The sequence below is a fragment of the Sander lucioperca genome, chromosome 20 (assembly GCF_008315115.2).
Source record: "Sander lucioperca isolate FBNREF2018 chromosome 20, SLUC_FBN_1.2, whole genome shotgun sequence".
NCBI classification, from domain to species: Eukaryota; Metazoa; Chordata; class Actinopteri; order Perciformes; family Percidae; genus Sander; species Sander lucioperca.
In genome coordinates, this window is record NC_050192.1 from 20,381,432 (window position 1) to 20,401,650 (window position 20,219).

At 43.5% G+C, this 20,219-nt stretch overlaps 1 protein-coding gene across 3 annotated transcripts in view; it reads right to left on the reverse strand.

Annotated features, from left to right (window-relative positions):
* Positions 1–1,420: 1,420 nt before the first annotated feature.
* Positions 1,421–20,219, reverse strand: part of LOC116058451 (coiled-coil domain-containing protein 136-like) — a 20,229-nt gene continuing 1,430 nt past the window's right edge. The window contains exons 2-10 of one of the 3 annotated variants that reach the window (XM_031311270.2): positions 17,493–17,709; positions 16,063–16,296; positions 15,909–15,983; positions 13,758–14,048; positions 10,619–10,661; positions 9,829–10,033; positions 8,732–8,866; positions 4,221–4,335; positions 1,421–2,325 (exon numbers count right to left, since the gene is read on the reverse strand). In XM_031311270.2, coding sequence (XP_031167130.1) covers positions 4,231–4,335; positions 8,732–8,866; positions 9,829–10,033; positions 10,619–10,661; positions 13,758–14,048; positions 15,909–15,983; positions 16,063–16,296; positions 17,493–17,550 — 1,146 coding nt within the window. In that variant the 5' untranslated portion in view covers positions 17,551–17,709 and the 3' untranslated portion in view covers positions 1,421–2,325; positions 4,221–4,230. The remainder of the gene's footprint in view (positions 2,326–4,220; positions 4,336–8,731; positions 8,867–9,828; positions 10,034–10,618; positions 10,662–13,757; positions 14,049–15,908; positions 15,984–16,062; positions 16,297–17,492; positions 17,710–20,219) is intronic. The other 2 variants (XM_031311271.2, XM_031311272.2) reach the window with 2 other exon arrangements.

A 20,219-nucleotide genomic window follows, 5' to 3' on the forward strand; every position in this document is an offset into this window, starting at 1 on the left:
TGGTCATGCGTCATCACAAATGAAGACAGTTGAAACAATTAAGAGTTTTTTGTTTTTAACCTAAATACCTGATTCCAACCTAAAAAGGATCACAGTCATTGATCTGATTATAATTTCTATGATTATTTGGTCACCACTTAAATGTAAACATGAATCAGGATCCATTTAAAAACTGAAACGTGTCTATTTGCAAAAGACAGAGAAGAGATTTAATCGGCCCCAATAAAGTCAAATAATAAAACATCTGTTTAAATAAGATGATAGCAGCATATAGTTACACTTCTTTCCTAACATTATCAACATTTTTCTCTACAACATATACTGCTCTTTCAGCTTTCTTTAAAAAAACAAGAAAAACAAACTGTTGCATCTACTGTGAAAAAAAAAAAATTAAAAATATTATAAATAAAATATTCCTCTATAATTTAAAGCAACTCCGGCTCAATCTGAGTTTGAAACTGGCACAGTGAAATCAGTCAAAACAAAAAATCTCTCATTGGAATGATTCGGCTCCAACAAATACCTTTACTAAAGTTTAAAAAGAAGTGTTTTCTTACTGCTGTACATGCTATACTTGTTTGGTACTATAAACATACAAACACAGACTTTTTAAATGTATCTGTCAAGAGATATATAGGTCAAATAAAGCTGGTTATTTTCTTAGATCTGCTGTTTTTCTCATGCTACAAAATAAATCTGTTAAGTTGGGTGGTGATGGTGCAGTGGATATGACACATGCGTTTGGTGTGGGAGATCTGGGTTCAATTCCCACTGTGATACATCAACCAATGTGTCCCTGAGCAAGACACTACCTCTGACATATATAGCAATTGTGAGTCAGCTAAATGACATGTAATGTAAATGTTATAATCAGGGATGCACTGAATCCATGATTCGGCTTCTGATTCGGCCGAATATTGGGCTTTTTGACGGGGTTCGATTTCTGCCTAACCTTAGAATTTTTTTCCATCGAACCGAACCCTACGCTTGCGCTACGCTGGTCGACATGATGACGGCGCCGTTGATTACGGGAAGGTGTTTACGTAGGTGGAGCGTTCAATGCAGTAGGCTGTGAGAAAGTGGAAATGGAACTGGTGAGCAGAAAAAGTGTAGTTTGGCAGTACTTTCAGTCAAAAGAAGGTCATTCAAGTCCAGCTACATGTTCAATTTACAATGCTGATTAGTCTGGTGGTGGCGAGGACCCTAAACTATACACAACATCACCTCTGTTACAACATCTGGTATGAAACATCTGGAAGAATACGAGTTGTGATGAAGGAATCTACAGACAGCAGCCAAAATGCAGCAACTTCAGGTACGGCAAAGGAAGGACAGTCACTGTTTACTTCATTAATGTGTTTACTGTGTTCATGGACTGAGGATGGGAGGAGGATTTGGTATTCAGTTTCGGATTCGGCAGAATCTTACGGTATTCGGCCGAACCCCAAAAATTTGGATTCGGTGTATCCCTAGTTATAAAAGTTATGAATATTAAAAAAATTTTTGGACAAACACATGATTATATACAGCTTTAAGCAGGACTAAAGCAGAGTTAATGTAGGCCTTTTAAAAGAATCTAATTTCATCTGGTACAGTTATCTCTTTCCTCAACTCAGCGAGTGCAAATTATTATTTTAATCCAGCACCGAACAATAAGGCAAAGAATTTAAGATCTGGAACGATTCCAACAACAAATAATCAACTGATCATTGAAATACAATACATTTGCTATTTTTCTCTGTGTGATATTTTTATAAATAGAAATAACTTTTGGTTTTACAAACCAAATGTTTAATCAATCAATTGGAACATAATATACGGGAGTTTCAGCTCTAAGGAAATTCTGTTTTTGTTAATAAACTAAGTTAGGTTAGAGTTAGGGTTCATGTCACTCTTATGTAGATACCTTCAAGTAAAGTGTTACCGAACATGTTTTAAAAGCAAAGCAGAAAGACGACTTCCAGTTCGACCCTTGGCCGATCAACAAATCAACCAACTGACCTTCTGCACAGCGCCGGGCTGCAGGGAGAGTTTCGAGTCTTTGCAGACGACTGCGTGGTTTTATTGTCTAAAAATTGGTATTGCTTTCCCCTCCAGAACTCCCGGACGTCTGTGGCCTTCGGGTGAAAACGTCTCGGTGATGCGACAAGCAGACATCAGGACAGCGACGTGTACAGTATGAGCTGGATGGGTGACGGCAATCCCAGAGTGAGGTCACTTCCTGTGTAGTCCTCAGGCCCCCCGGGTGAAGCTGGGGACGACCAGAACTACAATGGCTGCCACGGCAACAACTGCCACCGCCAGATTCCAGCCTTCAGTGTCGCTCTGCGGAGAAAGAGATTAAATAACGTGAGTGAAGAAAAGACTCCTGGACTCTGAAACACAGTTAACAACAAAAGGTTTGAGCAGCAGCAGTGGCACCAAAAACTGTCCTGTCCTGTTAGTAGTGTCCTGTGGAGTGTCCCGGGACAGTCAGACACTGTCCTGTGACTCCCAGACACTGTCCTGGGACAGTCAGACACTGTCCTGTAGACTGTCTGTAGGGATGGTACGGTTCATGAAAAAACATCCGAACCGCTCGGTTCGCATGTCTCGGTTCGGAGCGTGTGTGCGTCTCACGGTTCGTCAGTCCACTGTTAACGTGCACTAACCACTTACTGCCGTAGTGCCCACTTTACACACCTATGTTAAAACACTTACTGGAAACGACCATAGACAGTATATAAACGACGAGGGGGCTGAGCGTGACGAACGCAACACATGGCAGCTGATTGGACGAACGCGTCACGTGGTTCTTGCTGCTCCCGAATTTCAAAACAGACTCTAATACCGTCTCGTTCTGAATACGATCTCGTATTTTACGAAAATAGTTTACCGAAAAGTGTTTCTGAAAACATTTTAAGCGAGAAATAGGTCATACAGTTGCTGAATCGGTCTGTTTTTTTGATCGACAAAGGTCAGTTTAAAAGATTTTCCTCAGATTTTGAGAGGCGGCGAGCCGACCGCTACTCAGGTGGAGTGTGGAGTGCTGCAGGTCACGTCACGTGCAGAAATGGTAAGTGGGAGCGATGAGGAAGTCTGTAGAGATGTCAGGTGGAGAGATGAGGAAGGCTGCCCGGAGTTGGAGGATGCTCCAGCGTCGTATATAGTCTGGTGTGTGGGAACATTTTGGATTTCATGTTACCTATGATGACAGCGGAAATAAAACAATAGATTTAACTGCCACTGTGTGCATGTATTGTGCAACATGCATTCAATATGCTAATTTTAGCATTATATCATATGCTGAAGTATATTTCTGGAGTGTTAAAGATTAAAAGACAAAATAACAAGAACCGTACAGAACCGAAAACCGTGACCCTAAAACCGTGATACGAACCGAACCGTGGATTTTGTGAACCGTACCACCCCTACTGTCCTGTGACTCCCATGACTGTCCCGGGACACTCCTCAGGACACTACTAACAGGACAGGACAGTTTTTGCTGCCACTGCTTCTCGGTTTGAGACGATGAAGTCCCGCCCCTTCCTGTGTCCACCGAGGGACCTTATTTCAGTAAAAATGTGTCCGGTAGTTTGAATTGAGCCATGAATTACACACATGATGTTTGTCAGTTTAAAAGACAATTTAACAAGTGAAGAAAGTCTCAGTTCGGGAGATATTTTTTTCCGATTAAGGTCCGATGGGTTGGGGAAAGGACTTTGCTTTTCTATTGGATTAAATAATCTTGTAAGAATAAATATGAAAGATTTAGACCTTTACCAAAAGTTGTCATATATTATGACTGAAGGCCTTTGAACACAAAGTTTGAATTTTCCGTCTCAAATTGGTTCACGTTCACAAAATAAATACAACCGCACGTTGTGTCAATCACGTTTAAACACCGACTTTGAAACTTTGGTGCGTCACAGGACTTACAAGTTATTTGCATTGTTGATTCATCTTTGTGGATTGGTTTCTAGGTGCATAGATTAGTTGTTTGGTCTTTAAAATGTCAGAAAACTGTGAAAATGTGTGAACCAGTGTTTCCCAAAGCCCAAGATGACGTCCTCAAATGTCTTGTTATGTCCACAACTCAGAGATATTCAGTTTACTGTCACAGAGGAGAGAAGAAACTCTATAGAGGCAGTTAGATTGGATGCAACCCAGTGATTCAGCCACTCTCGGATGCTAAAAGAAGCAGAGCGTCTAGCGGTAGAGAAAGAAGGGCGTGGCCATACCTGGTCCCCTCTACAGCACCAGCTCCTCCAACCAGCACCAAATCAAGGCCACTATAACAATCATTCCTATGAAGGGGATGGAGAGAACAGGGGGCTCAGACGGACCAGTGCAGTTCTGGGAAAAAGACAAAAGGTAGGAGTGTAGGGGAGCATGGAGAGAGGGGCGTGTAAGAGAAAATAAAACCATAAAATAATCAGGATATTAAAGTCAGAACGTGTCGGGAGGAAAGGCGAGCAGGGAGCAAACAAAAACAGAAGACAACAGATAAAATTATGGATAGAAAAAGAAAAGAGGAGCAGGTGGATTTGCAGGCAGGGTGAGCATCAAAAACCATCAAATATACAGAGAATTTGATCAAGTTTATTGTGCAAAGTGACGGCGAACAGATAAAAACATGATGATGAAGGGAGTAAACAGAAAGAGCAGGCAATTTGAGAACGACTTCAAAGATGGTAAAAGACAAGATGGAAAGCTTCAGTAGCAGTTTATCACCACCAGAGTAAAGTTAAAAACATCAACATCTTGTCATTTAAAGATCTCTGCCGACACTTTGAAGTGCTGCCTTTACAATGGACTCAATCAGCAGCACTGCAGTGTGAGTAAAAGGTTAACGTTGAGGTAAACTACAACTATGGAGGACAAGTGAATGAAATAATGGAACGGAGCAGAGGTGGGAACAAGTCACTGTTTACAAGTCCCAAGTCAAGACTTGCATGTTAGGGCAGGTAAATCCATAACACATGACACTCAAGTCCTTAGTCAAGTTACAAGTCCAGTCCTACATCATGTCCAAAGTTCAAAGAAAGTCCTAAGTCAAGAAAATCAAGTCCCAAGTAAAGTCTCAAGGAGGGAATCCCATGTTAAGTCTCAAGCTTCAACTCTCAAGTCCTTAGACAAGCTACAAGTCCAGACCTACATCAAGTCAAATCTCAGAAAGGCAAGTCCAAAGTGTCAAGACAAGTCCCAAATTAAGTCTCAAGCTTCGACACTCCAGTCCTGAGTCAAGCTACAAGTCCAGTCCCACGTCAAGACAGACAGTCCCAAATCTCAAATCAAATCTCAAGTCAATTCCCAAATGAAGAAAGGAAATCCCAAGTCAAGACTTGTAAATCCCAAATATAGTCTCAAGTCTTGACATTCCAGTTCAAGGTCTAGTTTTAAGTTCAATACCCAATGCCAAGTCAAGTCTCTGAGACAAGTCCAGAGTCTAGTCTCAGGTCTCGAGTGAAGATCTAAGTACCAAGTCAGAACAGGTAAGCCCCGAGTAAAGCCTCAAGTTAAACCTCCCTTGTCCGGTTTGCAGTCTTAAGTCAAGTAGCAAGTCCAGAGTCAAGACAGGGATGTCTCAAGGTTGGACATTCAAGTCCCATGCCAACTCACAAGTCAAGTCCTAAGTCAAGGCAGTTTAGCAGCAAGTCTGGTCTAAAGGCTCTGACACACCAACCCGACTACCGACCGTCTGGTGAGGTCGGTGACTCGAGTCTGTTCTGTGTGTTCCGTGCCGTTGTCCATCTGAGGAGCCGTCGGCTTTCATTTGGGCCGATTTGACTTGTTGAATGCCAGTGGGCAATCGGACTCAATGACCAATCTGATTGGTGGAGTGCTAGCCCTTGACTAGCCAATCAGTGCACAAGAGAACCGGAGCTGACAACGCCAGTATCTTCTTATTACTATCCATCGTATTTTCTTCCGTTCAGCGAGTAATGACAACAACAATCCTTCTTGACTACTATCAGCACTCTCTGATGAAAACAATGACTGACGACAGCGTGCTCTGTGTTTACGAGGTCTAGAAAGATGTTCCATCATTTCCGGTTTTCACTTTTTGGCCGACAATATGTATTAGGGCCGCCTGCTGTTATAGAGACGTATTACGTCTCACGCACACGCAGAACGTACGCTCAAGTCGGCATCGCTTCGGTGTGTTCTGAGGCACTTTTTTGACCTCGGGGAGCCGACTGATCAGTCCGACTGCCTTTTCTGCTGACTGTCGGCCGTCGGGTTGGTGTGTCAGAGCCTTAAGACAGCCAAGACCTATATCCCCAGTCACCAGTCCCCAGTTGAGAAAGCCAAGTCCCGCTCTGGAGTTTAGACACGCAAATCACAGGTCTAAAGTTTTAAAAAATCCAATTCCAGTCCCATGTCAAATTTCAAGTTTTGACTGATCGCCCTAAATGCAAGTACAATTTAGTTTAAAGTCTTGACACTCAAATCCAAGGTTGAGTTCCAAGTTTGTTGCTTGTTTGGATCCACAAGTCAAGTGTTCATTCAAAACAGGCAAATCCTAAGTCCAGGACCCAATCCCAAGTCTCGTCTCAAGACTCCTCTGCATCTTGTTATTTTGGGGCTCAAGTCTTTGTGAAGTCATAAGTCATTTGGGTCAAAGTCCTTTTTTGACACTAGTAGAGTCCAATATGAAAACTTGTCCACACCTCTGAAGAATAGTGAGATCAGGCAAACAGAATCCACATCTGTATGTTTGGATTGAAGGAGATGTTCCACACATGATATGTTATCAGCCAATCAGATGGACCTCGACTGTCAGTACACTTCACTGTTTCTTATCATTTGATAACTGAATAAACCCATAGTTTCCTGAAGGCTGTATACGGAGGAAGCGGTAAATTGAGCAGAAGTAGAAACAGACAGATGACTGCTTTGACGAAAACAAACTGCCCAGCAGCGACACAACAAAACGCTCAAAAACCAGCAACGTGAGTAGAGCTGAAGCTCCTGCAGACCAGAAAGCAGAATGACAGATGAGGCGACCGGAGAAAGTTTCAGCAAAGCTGTTATCGACCCGCATGCACACACTACACACGGACAGACATCATGGTACAAATCATGGATTTGAAGAATATCGTCAAACAGGTCTCATTGTGTGTCGGTATCGCACTTACCTTGAATTGTTTTACACTGAACAAAATTATAAACGCAACACTTTTGTTTTTGCCCCCATTTTTCATGAGCTGAACTCAAAGATCTAAGACTTTTTCTACATACACAAAAGGCTTATTTCTCTCAAATATTGTTCACAAATCTGTCTAAATCTATGCATCCACCTCACAGGTGTGGCATATCAAGATGCTGATTAGAAAGCATGATTATTGCACAGGTGTGCCTTAGGCTGGCCACAATAAAAGGCCACTCTAAAATGTGCAGTTTTACTGTATTGGGGGGGTCAGAGGGGGTCCGAAAACCAGTCAGTATCTGATTTGTGAAAAATATTTGAGAGAAATAAGCCTTTTGTGTACATAGAAAAAGTTTTAGATCTTTGAGTTCAGCTCATGAAAAATGGGGGCAAAAAACAAAAGTGTTGCATTTATAATTTAGTTCAGTATATTTGATTATTTTACAAGATTACATTAACGCTTCAGCCTGAGAGAAATGTCGGACCTTGTTAACATTTCTTTAAAACTCTAAACTGTGTTTCTACCGGACACCCGGCACAGTAATGTACCAACTTTACCAAGACAGTGTTAGACCAGTGATTCCCAAACCAGGGGAACTTGTACCGCAGGGGCTACATGGAAAGAGTGTGGAGAAGCTCAACTAAATTAAAATCATGATTTGATAAAAGAATATATCAGCTGTAGCACCTGAACACTATGATGATGCAGTTATGTAAGATATATAAATATTTAGCTTAAAGTATTGGATAAGCAGCTGAAATAAATAGCTTAAAGTACTGACTAAATTGCTGAAATATTCAGCTTAAAGTACTGACTAAACTGCTGAAATATTCAGCTTAAAGTACTGAAGCCCCTGGCCCTGATTGGTGCATCTGAACAGGGAACGGTGGCACTACAGGCTGTAGGTGGAGCCAAATTTTTTTTATTTTTTATTACCTGCTTCATGTAGTTCTACTGGAACATAGGGTCAGTTTCAGCAAATATGACAGAAAGTTGGTTTTGCAAGCCTTACCTACTGCACCTTTAAGATCACAGACGACCTCGCAGTTATTACAAATGACTCGAGGTCACTAGGTAATACTTATCCCGTGCGAATGGGGCTTTAGTAGGGTTGGGCGGTAATACGGTATACTGTGGGGTCTTAAAAATAGCAACGGTATCAGTTTCAATACCGTCATTAAAAAAATGCAATGCACTTATATAGGAGACAAGGATTAAATATTAAATATAATGTATGTAATTATGTGTGGTTGTCATCATGTGACAGTGTGGAGGAGAACGTAGTTTTTTGTAAGTTGTTGTTATGTTGTTATTGTTTCAGTATTAGTGTTTGGTATTCAGTTTCTGAACGGTGAAGCCAACAGTTTGGTGACGCCGTCTGAGCCTTACGTCATCATTTTTAATTAGTCACGGTAATACCGTATACCGCGGAAAAATAGGGAGGAGGTTTGACACTATCAAAATTTGGATACCGCCCAACCCTAGGCTTTAGACAACAAAACAGATTTTGAAAGCATCAGGAAAGTCAGGAATCACATACAGGTGACTGGAACAACCCCCCCCCCTTATACCTGAGCCATCGACCGTTGGCCTCTCACCTGCGACTTACTGCCCTCCATTTTCTGCAGCTCAGCCTTGCAGCGCTGCAGCTCCTGTTGGAGCGCCGCTCGCTCCCGCTGGCTGCTGTCGTACAGCTGCTGCAGGACGCCCAGCTCGCCCTTCAAACCGTCACACTGACAAAAAGACAATCACAGATCATGGCGGAGGTATCTAATGCTTTCGCTTGTTTTGGTGAAGATCAATATATTGGAGGAGAAATTACACATCCAGTCAGTACGAGAGTACAAAACATTTTTTTTGTGTAATTCTCATTTCTAGAATAGAGAATAAAACCTGACTCTATAACTACTCTCAAATTAATTGATTTTGGCTTTATGCAGGTGTGACCTTAATAATCTACAGTCCTGCTTCATTTTAATCTCAGAGAACATTCAGTTTGACACATTTAATATTGTTGACAATACACACAAATATTATGCAATTAATAATCTTTTTGGATTTGCCTATGTTTGTGTTTTTATGTGGTTCTGTTCAAGGATGCACCGAATCCAGGATTCAGCTTCGGCCGAATAGTGGGCTTTTTGACGCGGTTCGGTTTCTACGCTTGCACTCCGCGCGCTACGCTGGTCGCCGTAATGACGGCGCCGTTGATTACAGGAAGGTGTTTACGTAGGTGGAGCGTTCAATGCAGCAGGCTGTGAGAAAGTGAAAATGGAACTGGTGAGCAGAAAAAGTGTAGTTTGGCAGTACTTTCAGTCTAAAGAAGGCCATTCAAGTCCAGCTACATGTTCAATTTACAATGCTGATTAGTCTGGTGGTGGCGAGGACCCTAAACTATACACAACATCACCGCTGTTACAACATCTGGTATGAAACATCTGGAAGAATACGAGTTGTGATGAAGGAATCTACAGACAGCAGCCAAAATGCAGCAACTTCAGGTACGGCAAAGGAAGGACAGTCACTGTTTACTTCATTAATGAGTTTACTGTGTTCATGGACTGAGGATGGGACGAGGATTCAGCAGAATCTCAACCAGTGGATTCAGTATTCGGCAGAACCCCAAAAATCTGGATTTGGTGCATCCCTAGTTTGTTTGAGGAAATATGAGACAGACAGTTTTGTCTTCTGTTACCTCCGTCTGGACTTTGTGAGCCGTCTCCTCGGCTCGTCTCAGTTGGACCTTCAGGACGCTGACCTCCGAGATGGAGACCGGCGGGGACTCAGGGTCCTCCGAGGGTCGGCCCCGGTGTTCCCCGTCACCGGACTGAGACAGAGTGATGTAAGAGTCCGCCTTCACCTGCTCGGTGTCAGTGACCGCCAGGTACACATCATCACACCTGTCAGAGGGTGAGTCTGTTTATGGTTAGACCTTCCTCCACGGCGCTGCGGAGGAGGAAGGTCTATTTTTTCCGTGAGCTGCGAGCGAATGTGTCGAGCCGGGCAGGTAATCACATACAGGAAGGCCACAGAGCAGCCGAATACTTTACAAAATAAAAGACATTTCAAAATAAAACACCCAGGTTTACGCAGATTTTGGCTGTCTTCACTTCTTAGCTGGTCTACAGCGACACACACACACACACACACACACACACCAAGCACGAATCTATGCTTCACGGCTAATCGTGGCGTAACAGCGTGTGGTGCGTTCCCGGCGTTAGTTGTGCAACAGCAAACTCAGATTGGACAGATAGTCTAGCTAGCTGTCTGGATTTACCCTGCAGAGATCTGAGGAGCAGTTAACCATAGTCCTCATAGATCCACTGGAGGTTAGAACGCCAACACAGAGACAGAGGAAGGGGACGCACATTCGGCGGCACCGGAATGGAAGGTCGTGGACATAGAGACTATGTTTATGGTTATCATAGACACATAAATACAAACAGACCGGTGAAGATTGTACAGCTGATTGGACCACTCACGTGTCTCGTTGCTGCTTCAGATCTTTGTTGTCGTGACGTTCATCTGTCAGAGAGACCAAGTTCAGATTAACACACACATTTCATAGCAGATACTCATCATATATCACATGTAAACTGATTCAAATGTGTAAAGATAACTACCAGGTTGATCAACTTAACTCAACTTAAAGGTGCCGTAGGTAGGATTGTGAAGATCCAGGACTTAGCAAAAAATGTCAACATCGACAACTTCTCAGTCCCTCCCCCCCTTTCTGTTAAAGCCCAAAACGGTCTCCTAAGCCCCTCCCCCCACAAGGGAGAATGAATGCGTGTGCATGAGCAGTGACTGACACACAGTTAGGCACCTCCCCCCCTGGCCCTGATTAGTGTATCTGAACAGTTAGACACCCCCCCCCTGGCCCTGATTGGTGCATCTGAACAGTTAGACACCCCCCTGGCCCTGATTGGTGTATCTGAACAGTTAGACACCCCCCCTGGCCCTGATTGGTGCATCTGAACAGTTAGACACCCCCCCTGGCCCTGATTGGTGCATCTGAACAGGGAGCTGTGTATTTTTGTAAATCTCTCTCCAGGCTGTAGGTGGAGCCAGAGGAGCTGGATTTATTTTAATGACCTGCTTCATGTAGTTCTACTGGAACATAGGGTCATAAAATATGCAAATATGACAGAAAGGTAGTTTTATAAGTCTTACCTACTGCACCTTTAACTGTTTAGTTCTCCAGCAGACAACAGTTTACGGGGTTTATTTACGTCTCTTTTGGCGCTTTTTGTAGCTTTTGTTGAAGTTTGTTGAAATCTTTGTTTTCGTTAAAGTTTTAGTTTACTGTAATATATACCTGCAGCGGACTAGTCTCACTTAGCCAGACCCTCCTCCACAGCTCTGCGGAGGAAGGTCTGACTAGTCCACACAGCATTCCTGGGTGGGAGGAAAATGTGCTCTGGTTTATTGGCATTTCTTTAAACCAATCAGAATCATCTTGGGCGGAGCTAAGCTCCAGACAGATGGGTTACCATTAGGGGTGGAGCCGAACCTGAATACGGAATTCGGAAAGGCACAAATAACGTAACAAATAATACTTATTTTGAGCAAATACTTAAAAAAATATTTGTATTGTGAGTGAGTGAGTGAGTGAGTGAGTGAGTGAGTGACGTTCAGGAGTCGGGGGAGGGGAAAAGAGTAAAAGAGGTGACTGACACAGGCTGCTCCACACAGCAACAGAGAGGGCTCGGCTGAGCGGAAAAACACTTAACTGCATCACTATTTTTGTTGAATAGATTTTTTGTACCTTAACTGGGTTCCGGAGGTAGTTTTTAACTTTTGGGAAGCGGAGTTTGATCGGGAGATTATTCCATTACGCTGCGTTATTGACGTCTGCAGTCGGGTGCTCTCATGTTCGCTCTGTTTACGTAGCTAGCTCTGTTAGCTCGGTCATTTAGACAATAGGCTGTTGACAGAGTAACGTTAATGTAAAGAATACTTACACTATAACGTAAATTAGAAGATTAGAAGGATTTTTACGCCTATTTTGAATTTTACTCAAATACAAATACAAATACTTTTCCCCCTCAACAAATACAAATACAGATACAAATACCGGCTGCTTTGCACACCCCTAGTTACCATATATGTTTTGACGCTTTCTAACTTTTATTTTCAGCGCCTGTTGACGCTTTCAATGTTTTCTTTTAACGTATGTTTTCTTCGACAAAAACAGTTTGTATAGGGGCCAGTAAAAATTGACTTTGAGCAAGTAGAAGGTTTGACATTGAACCATGCTGTATGAAGAGAAGGCATGCATCTCTACGGCCGATGGCAACTCACGCAAAAACAATCCAGACTCTGAAATAACTACAGCTAAGAGGAAAAAAAATAATGTCCCTTTAACGATGTGTAGACTGCAACCATGACGTCAATAAAAAAAATTTAAAAAATATGTCAAACCTGGAAAAAATACATCGAATGTGTTGAAAAACGTAAACAAAAAAAAGTCAAAAAAATATCGGACACAAGTCAAAAACCTTGACAGCGTCAAAGTGTAGCCCCCCTAGCACTCCCATTCAAAAGGTCATTTGACCTAAAAATGAGAATACGGTAAATCTTAAAAGTGGTGATTCCGTCCTAAATATGCTTTTAAACAAAGGTTGACTCGGGTACATTCACAAAAAGACTCTAGGTTGCATTTTGGTGTGTTACACTTTAAGTGTTGTCTTTTCCTGGTTTTAAATGCTGCATTACAGTAAAGAGATTTTCTGTGTTACCAGACTGTTCTAGCTCTTCTATTATTTTTACCTTTATCCATTTAGTCATTACATCTACATTACTGAAGATTATTTATCTGAAATCTCATTGTGAAGATATTTTTTTATAAGCACCAATTGTCAACCCTATAATATCGCCACAAAATCGACATTGAGATATTAGGACAAGAATATCGTGATATCTGATTTTCTCATAGACAGTATATATAATGGACCAGCAGGTCCCGTGTCCCTGGACGGAGACCAGTGAAGTCTCTTTCCCGGTGATGGCTGAGTGTTACTGAGCAGCCTCCAACTGAGCTTGAAGACGTAGATGTGACGTGAGCAACCTGTCTGAAAGTTGGAAGTCTTCTGGTAGCTGTGCCAAGAGAAATCTCAATCATTCCCAATCTAGCAGAGACGGAGAGCGTAGGTATATGTAAGGAGATAACATAGACACAGGCTAATTATTGATCACTAAAATGATAGTTAACATTATGAATTAAACTTAAACAGCTAATGGAAGTCCAAACTGCCTGAGAGCTTCTCCTGTACTATACGGTAATTCCTCTACTATGAGACAGTAAGTCTCGTGGTTATGACCCAATCGTTAGCCTATTTTTATAAAAACGTCTGCTACGGAGCCATAACGTGAGCTACAAGGTAATGGAGCCTTTTATACATTGTCGTGTTTCTTTAGAAATAAACAATGGGCAAATAGAGTCTTTAAACTCTTCAGATGTAAAGTTATTCTCTGTCAAAGTGACGTCAGAATGAATGGCAGTCAATGGGATGCTAACGGGAGGTGATGGCTTGGTAGCATCAGAATGGCGCCATAGGAGCTACGCGTTCTGAGGAGAAGCTGACCAACTTGGGTTTTCTCCATATCACCCAGCCCTACCTGCGTCTGTGTCGTGTCTCTTCTTGCCGATCTCGGCTCTCAGCGTGCTGATCTCCAGCTCGTACTTCGGCGCGGCCGCGTGCAGACGCTGCAGCTCCGCCCGCAGCCGACACAGCTCCTCCTGCAGCGAGGCGATGTCGTTCTCCCGCTCGGCCGCTGCCTCCTCGGCCTCGGCCTGCAGCAGCAGCACCTCCTCCTGGGCCGCTCGGAGATCATCGTTCACCTCCTGCAACTCGCTCTCCTTCTCCTCCTCCAGACCGTCCATCTCCTCCTGCAGCGACCGCAGCGCCGCTGCATTCATTCACACAACAAACTAAGTTACTCAAAAAACTGCAAAGTCATGTTTCTGTGTCTGAGTGTCTGATGAGAACAACAATCTGTGAAACTTCCCAAAAAGGCTATTTCTATTTTTCCAAATAACAAACCATGGGTGACCAAATGCGTTAAAAGTATCATTAACCAGAGAAATATTAGTTTTAAGCAGGGGGATGCCATAGTCTATAATGACCTGCAGAAGCAAGTTAAGAGGGAGCTAAAATAAGCTAAACTTAAATATAAGGACAAAGTTGAATCCCTATTGAGTAGTGGAACGTCACGCCCTGCATCGGACGGTGTGAAGTCGATGATGGGCTTACAATCTAATCATAAAAAACACCTCTCCTTTGATGGCAAGACAGATTCTGAGCTTGCAGATGAATTGAATATTTTTTATAATCGCTTTAATATTTATGACTTCACCAAGGAATTGTCCACGAACAGGGAACCGTGGGCAGAACAAGATGTGGCCATCACTATTGATAAGGACAGAGTTCACAAAATTCTCCTACAGCGACCGCAGCGCCGCTGCATTCATTCACACAACAAACTAAGTTACTCAAATAACTGCAAAGTCATGTTTCTGTGTATGAGTGTCTGATGAGAACAACAATCTCTGAAACTGGTCCAGTATTAATCCAGAACAGCAGTTAGAGCCACTAAAAGTTCTGTTGTTGCTGCTGACAGACTCAGACTATTATTCTAAGTGTCTGACAACATTATGGGATGGATCCCTACAGAGATAGACCTTTAAAACCTCTTTAAGACCTTTCTGTTTAACCAGAAACAGCTCTGAGGTCGCTAGCGCTAAACCCACCAGACTCCATGTAAATAATCACTACTTTTAGCGTGTATAGAGCCAGCATATTTCCAGATGTAAATGGGTGAACTATGTGTTTATTTCAACCAAAACTAGAGTTGTGATTGTTGGGTCAGTGGAAAGATGATCCAAAATGGCTTTTGATAGTTTGATTTTGTTTCTGTCGACTGTGATTGAAGTGTATTTTACGATGATAAAATTACTGTTTATTTACATGGAGTCTGGTGGGTTTAGCGAACGCAATTTCGCGGATGTTTTTTTTTAAAAAAAAGGATCTTACTCTTTAACAGAAAGATCGACCTCCTCAGAAATCCTTTCCATAACATTGTTAGGTTGTTCAATTAAAAATTCAAGTTTTAAAATAAAATACATTCAGGTTGTTCAAATTCAACATGTGGAGACGTTCTCCCGTTGGCGTTTCTAACAGAAGCACAAAACCATAGCAGAGGTTTACTTCCAAAACTGTTAAAGACCTACTTGTCTGTCTGTCTCTCTGTCTGCCTGTCTGTCTCTCTGTCTGTCTGTCTGTCTCTCTGTCTGTCTGTCTGTCTGGCTCTCTGTCTGTATGTCTGTCTCTCTCTCTCTCTCTGTCTGTCTGTCTGTCTGTCTGTCTCTTGCTGTCTGTCTCTCTCTGTATGTCTGTCTCTCTGTCTGGCTCTTGCTGTCTGTCTATCTCTCTGTATGTATGTCTGTCTGCCTCTCTCTGTCTCTCTTTGTCTCTCTCAGTCTGTCTGTCTCTCTCAGTCTGTCTATCTCTCTGTCTGTCGGTCTGTCTGTCTGTCTTTAAGATGAGACGGTGTATCATCTGCATGGAAACAACTCTCTGTACTTCTGTTCTAACTTCCTGTAGCTGGATGTCTGGGAGGCTGTTAGAATCCAAACACGTGCGTGCGTGTCTGTTTTGGGATGTGAGGTGTGTGTGTTTTGGGATGTGAGGTGTGTGTGTTTTGGGATGTGAGGTGTGTGTGTTTTGGGATGTGAGGTGTGTGTGTTTTGGGATGTGAGGTGTGCGTCACCTTGCAGTCTCTGGATCTGTCTGGTGAAGCTCTCGGCCTGATGAGCGCTCGCCAGCCGCTCGTCCTCCAACAGACCTGAGATCAGACAGAAGATAAAGATGAAGATCATGTGCTCTAATAACAACATTATCTTTAATATCTTTACGTTTCTGACCTTGCATCTCCAGGAAACTGTCTTCGTGTCTTTGGGAAACCTCTCTGGTCTCGTCCAGCTGCAGCAGCAGCTGCAAGACCTGAGCTCTCAGATACTCCTCTTCCTCTCCGTCCCCCTCTTCCTCTCCCTCCCTCTCTTTCTTCTCTTCCTCTTTCTCCGGGGACTCCGTCTTTTTGGCCGGCAGAGTTTCTGCCAACGTGATCGGCTTCTGCAGCTTCAGCTCGCACAGCTCGTCTTCCTCGGACAGAGAGGAGAGATCAACGTCAGCTGCAAAGTTTTTAATTCATATTTTTATCAAACCAAGTTTAAAGGTCCCATGGCATGAACATTTAACTTTATGAGGTTTTTTAACATTAATATGAGTTTCCCCAGCCTGCCTATGGTCCCCCAGTGGCTAGAAATGGTGATAGGTGTAAACCGAGCCCTGGGTATCCTGCTCTGCCTTTGAGAAAATGAAAGCTGAAATGAAATGGGCCGATCTGGAATCTTCCCTTTATGACGTCATAAGGGGAAAGGTTACCTCCCCTTTCTCTGCTTGGCCCGCCCAGAGAACTTGGCCCCTCCATGAGAGAGAGAGAGACATCATGGCTTTCAAACGAGCAAAATGGCAGCTGGTCAAGACCACCCCCACCCTCCACCTTGCCCCCCCTCCCCTCTCTCTCCTCCTCAATAGCATTTAAAGCTACAGACACAGAAATGGTACATCCTAAGGAAAGCTCATTATGGGACTGGCTCTAGTGGCTGGAATTCTGCACCAAGGCTGAATTTAGGGAAAGAGACTTCAGATCCAGTATTAGAGGACCACTAAGGTCTATATAAAGAGACTTCAGATACAGTATTAGGGGACCACTAAGGTCTATATAAAGAGACTTCAGATACAGTATTAGGGGACCACTAAGGTCTATATAAAGAGACTTCAGATACAGTATTAGGGGACCACTAAGGTCTATATAAAGAGACTTCAGATACAGTATTAGAGGACCACTAAGGTCTATATAAAGAGACTTCAGATACAGTATTAGAGGACCACTAAGGTCTATATAAAGAGACTTCAGATACAGTATTAGGGGACCACTAAGGTCTATATAAAGAGACTTCAGATACAGTATTAGGGGACCACTAAGGTCTATATAAAGAGACTTCAGATACAGTATTAGGGGACCACTAAGGTCTATATAAAAGAGACTTCAGATACAGTATGCACTAAGCACTAAGGCCTAAAAGCATCCCAAAAGCAGCATGTCATGGGACCTTTAAGATTTTACATTTAACTAAGCTACTGAACAGGCCATTCTGTTTTGCTTTTTTCTATGTTAAGGTCAATTTATGCTCCTGTTTTAAATCAACATGTACGTAGGTACACTACGCCGGTGTAGTGTACCTACGTACATGTCGACGGATTCAACGGATGATTCTGCATGTAAACACACACTGACCGGACGAATCTAGGACCTCCTCGATGACCGGTGGCAGCCGCAGTCCGTCCATGTTTCCAGCCGAAGGACGGAAGGGAGACGCTGCAGACAGACAGGCAGACAGACAGGCAGACAGACGGATGATCAGAGGCTGAGGGAGCCCGGGAAGAGTCCTCACGCTCCGGGGAATTTGAGCCACTGCAGCCCCTTCATCTTCAACTCTAAGAGACTACTGATGGAGGAAGAGAGGGGGGGGAGGAGAGGAGAGGAGGGAGGAAGAGAGGGGGAGAGGAGGTAGGAAGAGAGGAGAGGAGGGGAGAGGAGGGAGAGAGGAAGAGAAGAGAGGAGGGGGAGGAGAGGAGAGAAGAGAGGAGGAGAGGAGGGGAGGGGAGAGAGGAGGAGAGGAGGGGAGGGAGGAAGAGAGGGGGAGAGGAGAGGAGAGAGGAAAGGAGGGAAGAGGAAAGGAGGGAGGAAGAGAGGAGGAGAGGAGAGGAGAGAGGAGAGGAGAGAGGAAGAGAGAGGGAGAGGAGAGGAGAAGAGGGAGGATGAGAGGAGAGGAGTGGAGAGGAGAGGAGGAAGAGAGGGGGAGAGAGAGGAGGGAGGAAAGGAGGGAGGAGAGGAGAGAGGAGAGAGGAAAAGAGGGAGGAGGAGAGGAGAGAGCAAAGGAGGGAGCAAGAGAAGAGAGGAGGGGAGAGGAAAGGAGGGAGGAAGAGAGGATGAGCTGTCAGAGAGAGAACTGCGACACACAGACTGGATCATACAGGTTTGAGGACACAGGTGCAAAGCCATCTTTATATTCTCACCAGCACTCTCTAAACACCTCAATCACCCACGAGCCTCAGCTTCTGTTGCTATGGAGACGCGTATCTTGCACCTCAGAAGTCAGACGCCAGCGCTGGGAACGACGTCACACCCGAGTTGAAAGCGTTTCCATTTAATAAGTCCTGTTATGTTATTAATCCCCCATCGTAGCACCAGTAGACTTTATATTTCACTACTGTTTTAGTCAGATGGTTTGTAGATCTGTAGTTTCCGAGCGCACTTTCAATTCAATTTCAATTCAATTTTATTTATAGTATCAAATCATAACAAGAGTTATCTCGAGACACTTTACAGATAGAGTAGGTCTAGACCACACTCTATAATTTACAAAGACACCAACAATTAATAGTCATTTCCCGCAGAGAGAAAAGAGACGGAGGGACTGAGGAAACAGTTCAGATCTTGTGTTAACTGTACGTCCACACCGCCGCCGACTTGAGCTGCAAAGAAGCTCTGGCCGCCCGGTCGAGGACGCTGGTCAGAAAGTCCGGGGAAGCTGTTTGAGGCTTTGGCCGCTCTGACGTAGCAGCATTCTATGTTCATCATGGAAAAGATCAAGCAGCCACTGCACGGCCAATACACTGACACTAGAAACCTTTTATAAATGACATATATATTGACAGAAGCGGTGTCTGTTAGCAGTTAGCTCGCTCGTTAGCCGCTGAACCGCGTCATAGCTCATTACCATAAAGTTGACCTACTTTCAACTTTCTGATTGACGCTCTGGTCGCTCAAAATGCCCAAAACGTGACGCCGACAGATTTGCGGCTCCTTGCAGCTGAGAGAAGCAGCTTCCATTGAAAATGAATGACTTCCTGTATCTTTAGAAGATCAAGTCGGCGGCGTTGTGGACGGACAGTTAGTGTTTTAAATCTTTCTTGTGGCAGAGCTAGAGGCAGTGATGTTTCCTGTTTCCTGTACGGGACTCTCACACCCCCCCAAAACCCCCCCACAGGTCTGATCGCTGTCACATGACTGCCCGATGTGAGTTGCGCATGCATCACTTTGCGACAAGTAGCCTACAAGATGTTAGCAATCAAACAATCATAGATAGTTACAACGTTTTGAAATGATTTCCATCTTCTGTTATTCAGTCCTTCCAGAAAAAAAAAGAGTTTTTTGTGATAGTTTTGGGCTAAAATCCTTGATTATGCGGCACGTTTTCTTAAAAAATGTGATGGAATATTATTATGCAATTTTATGCGATGAAATTGCGGGAACTTTCTAAAACTGTGGTTTCATCGTGGCTTCACCGCGGGGTTTGCAGCTTATCGATGATGTTCACGTCACTTCATAACGTCACTTCATAACGTTCCCATGGCAACAGGGGAAAACGGCTGCTCTTGTGTGAAGTAAATGCAACATTTTTCAACTTTCTGCTAAGATATATGTGACTTTATTGCAACGAAAATGCGGGGATTGAAATCATGCAAGCCCCGCATATTTTGCGCGGAAATCAGCAATTTATGCTGCAAAAGTGCGGCGTATTTGAAAAAATGTGGCCTCCGAAATAAATATGCAGACTTTGGCTGATTATGCGTTGAATTATGAGATCACATAATCACGTTTTTCTGGAAGGACTGGTTATTGTAATGAGAAAATTATAAATATTATATGGATTTCGCAAATTTGAGTATGACGTTATGCTGTAAACCGTTTAAATCTGAGCATGCACAACTCATCTGCCCTCGACTCACATCAGGCAGGGACACAACTTAATGTGTCGACTGAAATATTTTCCCTCTGTCGCTCCGAAACGTACGTAAAAATCTCCCCCTCTCTCTGTAGTCTCCCGTTAGCTAGCTACCGTACATGCAGGCTACTTTTAAAATGCCATATTTTCCCTCTAGGCTCACCAAAACGCAACGTAAAAGCATATTACGGCCACCACATGTATAAAAGAGCCTTCCTTTGAAGTTG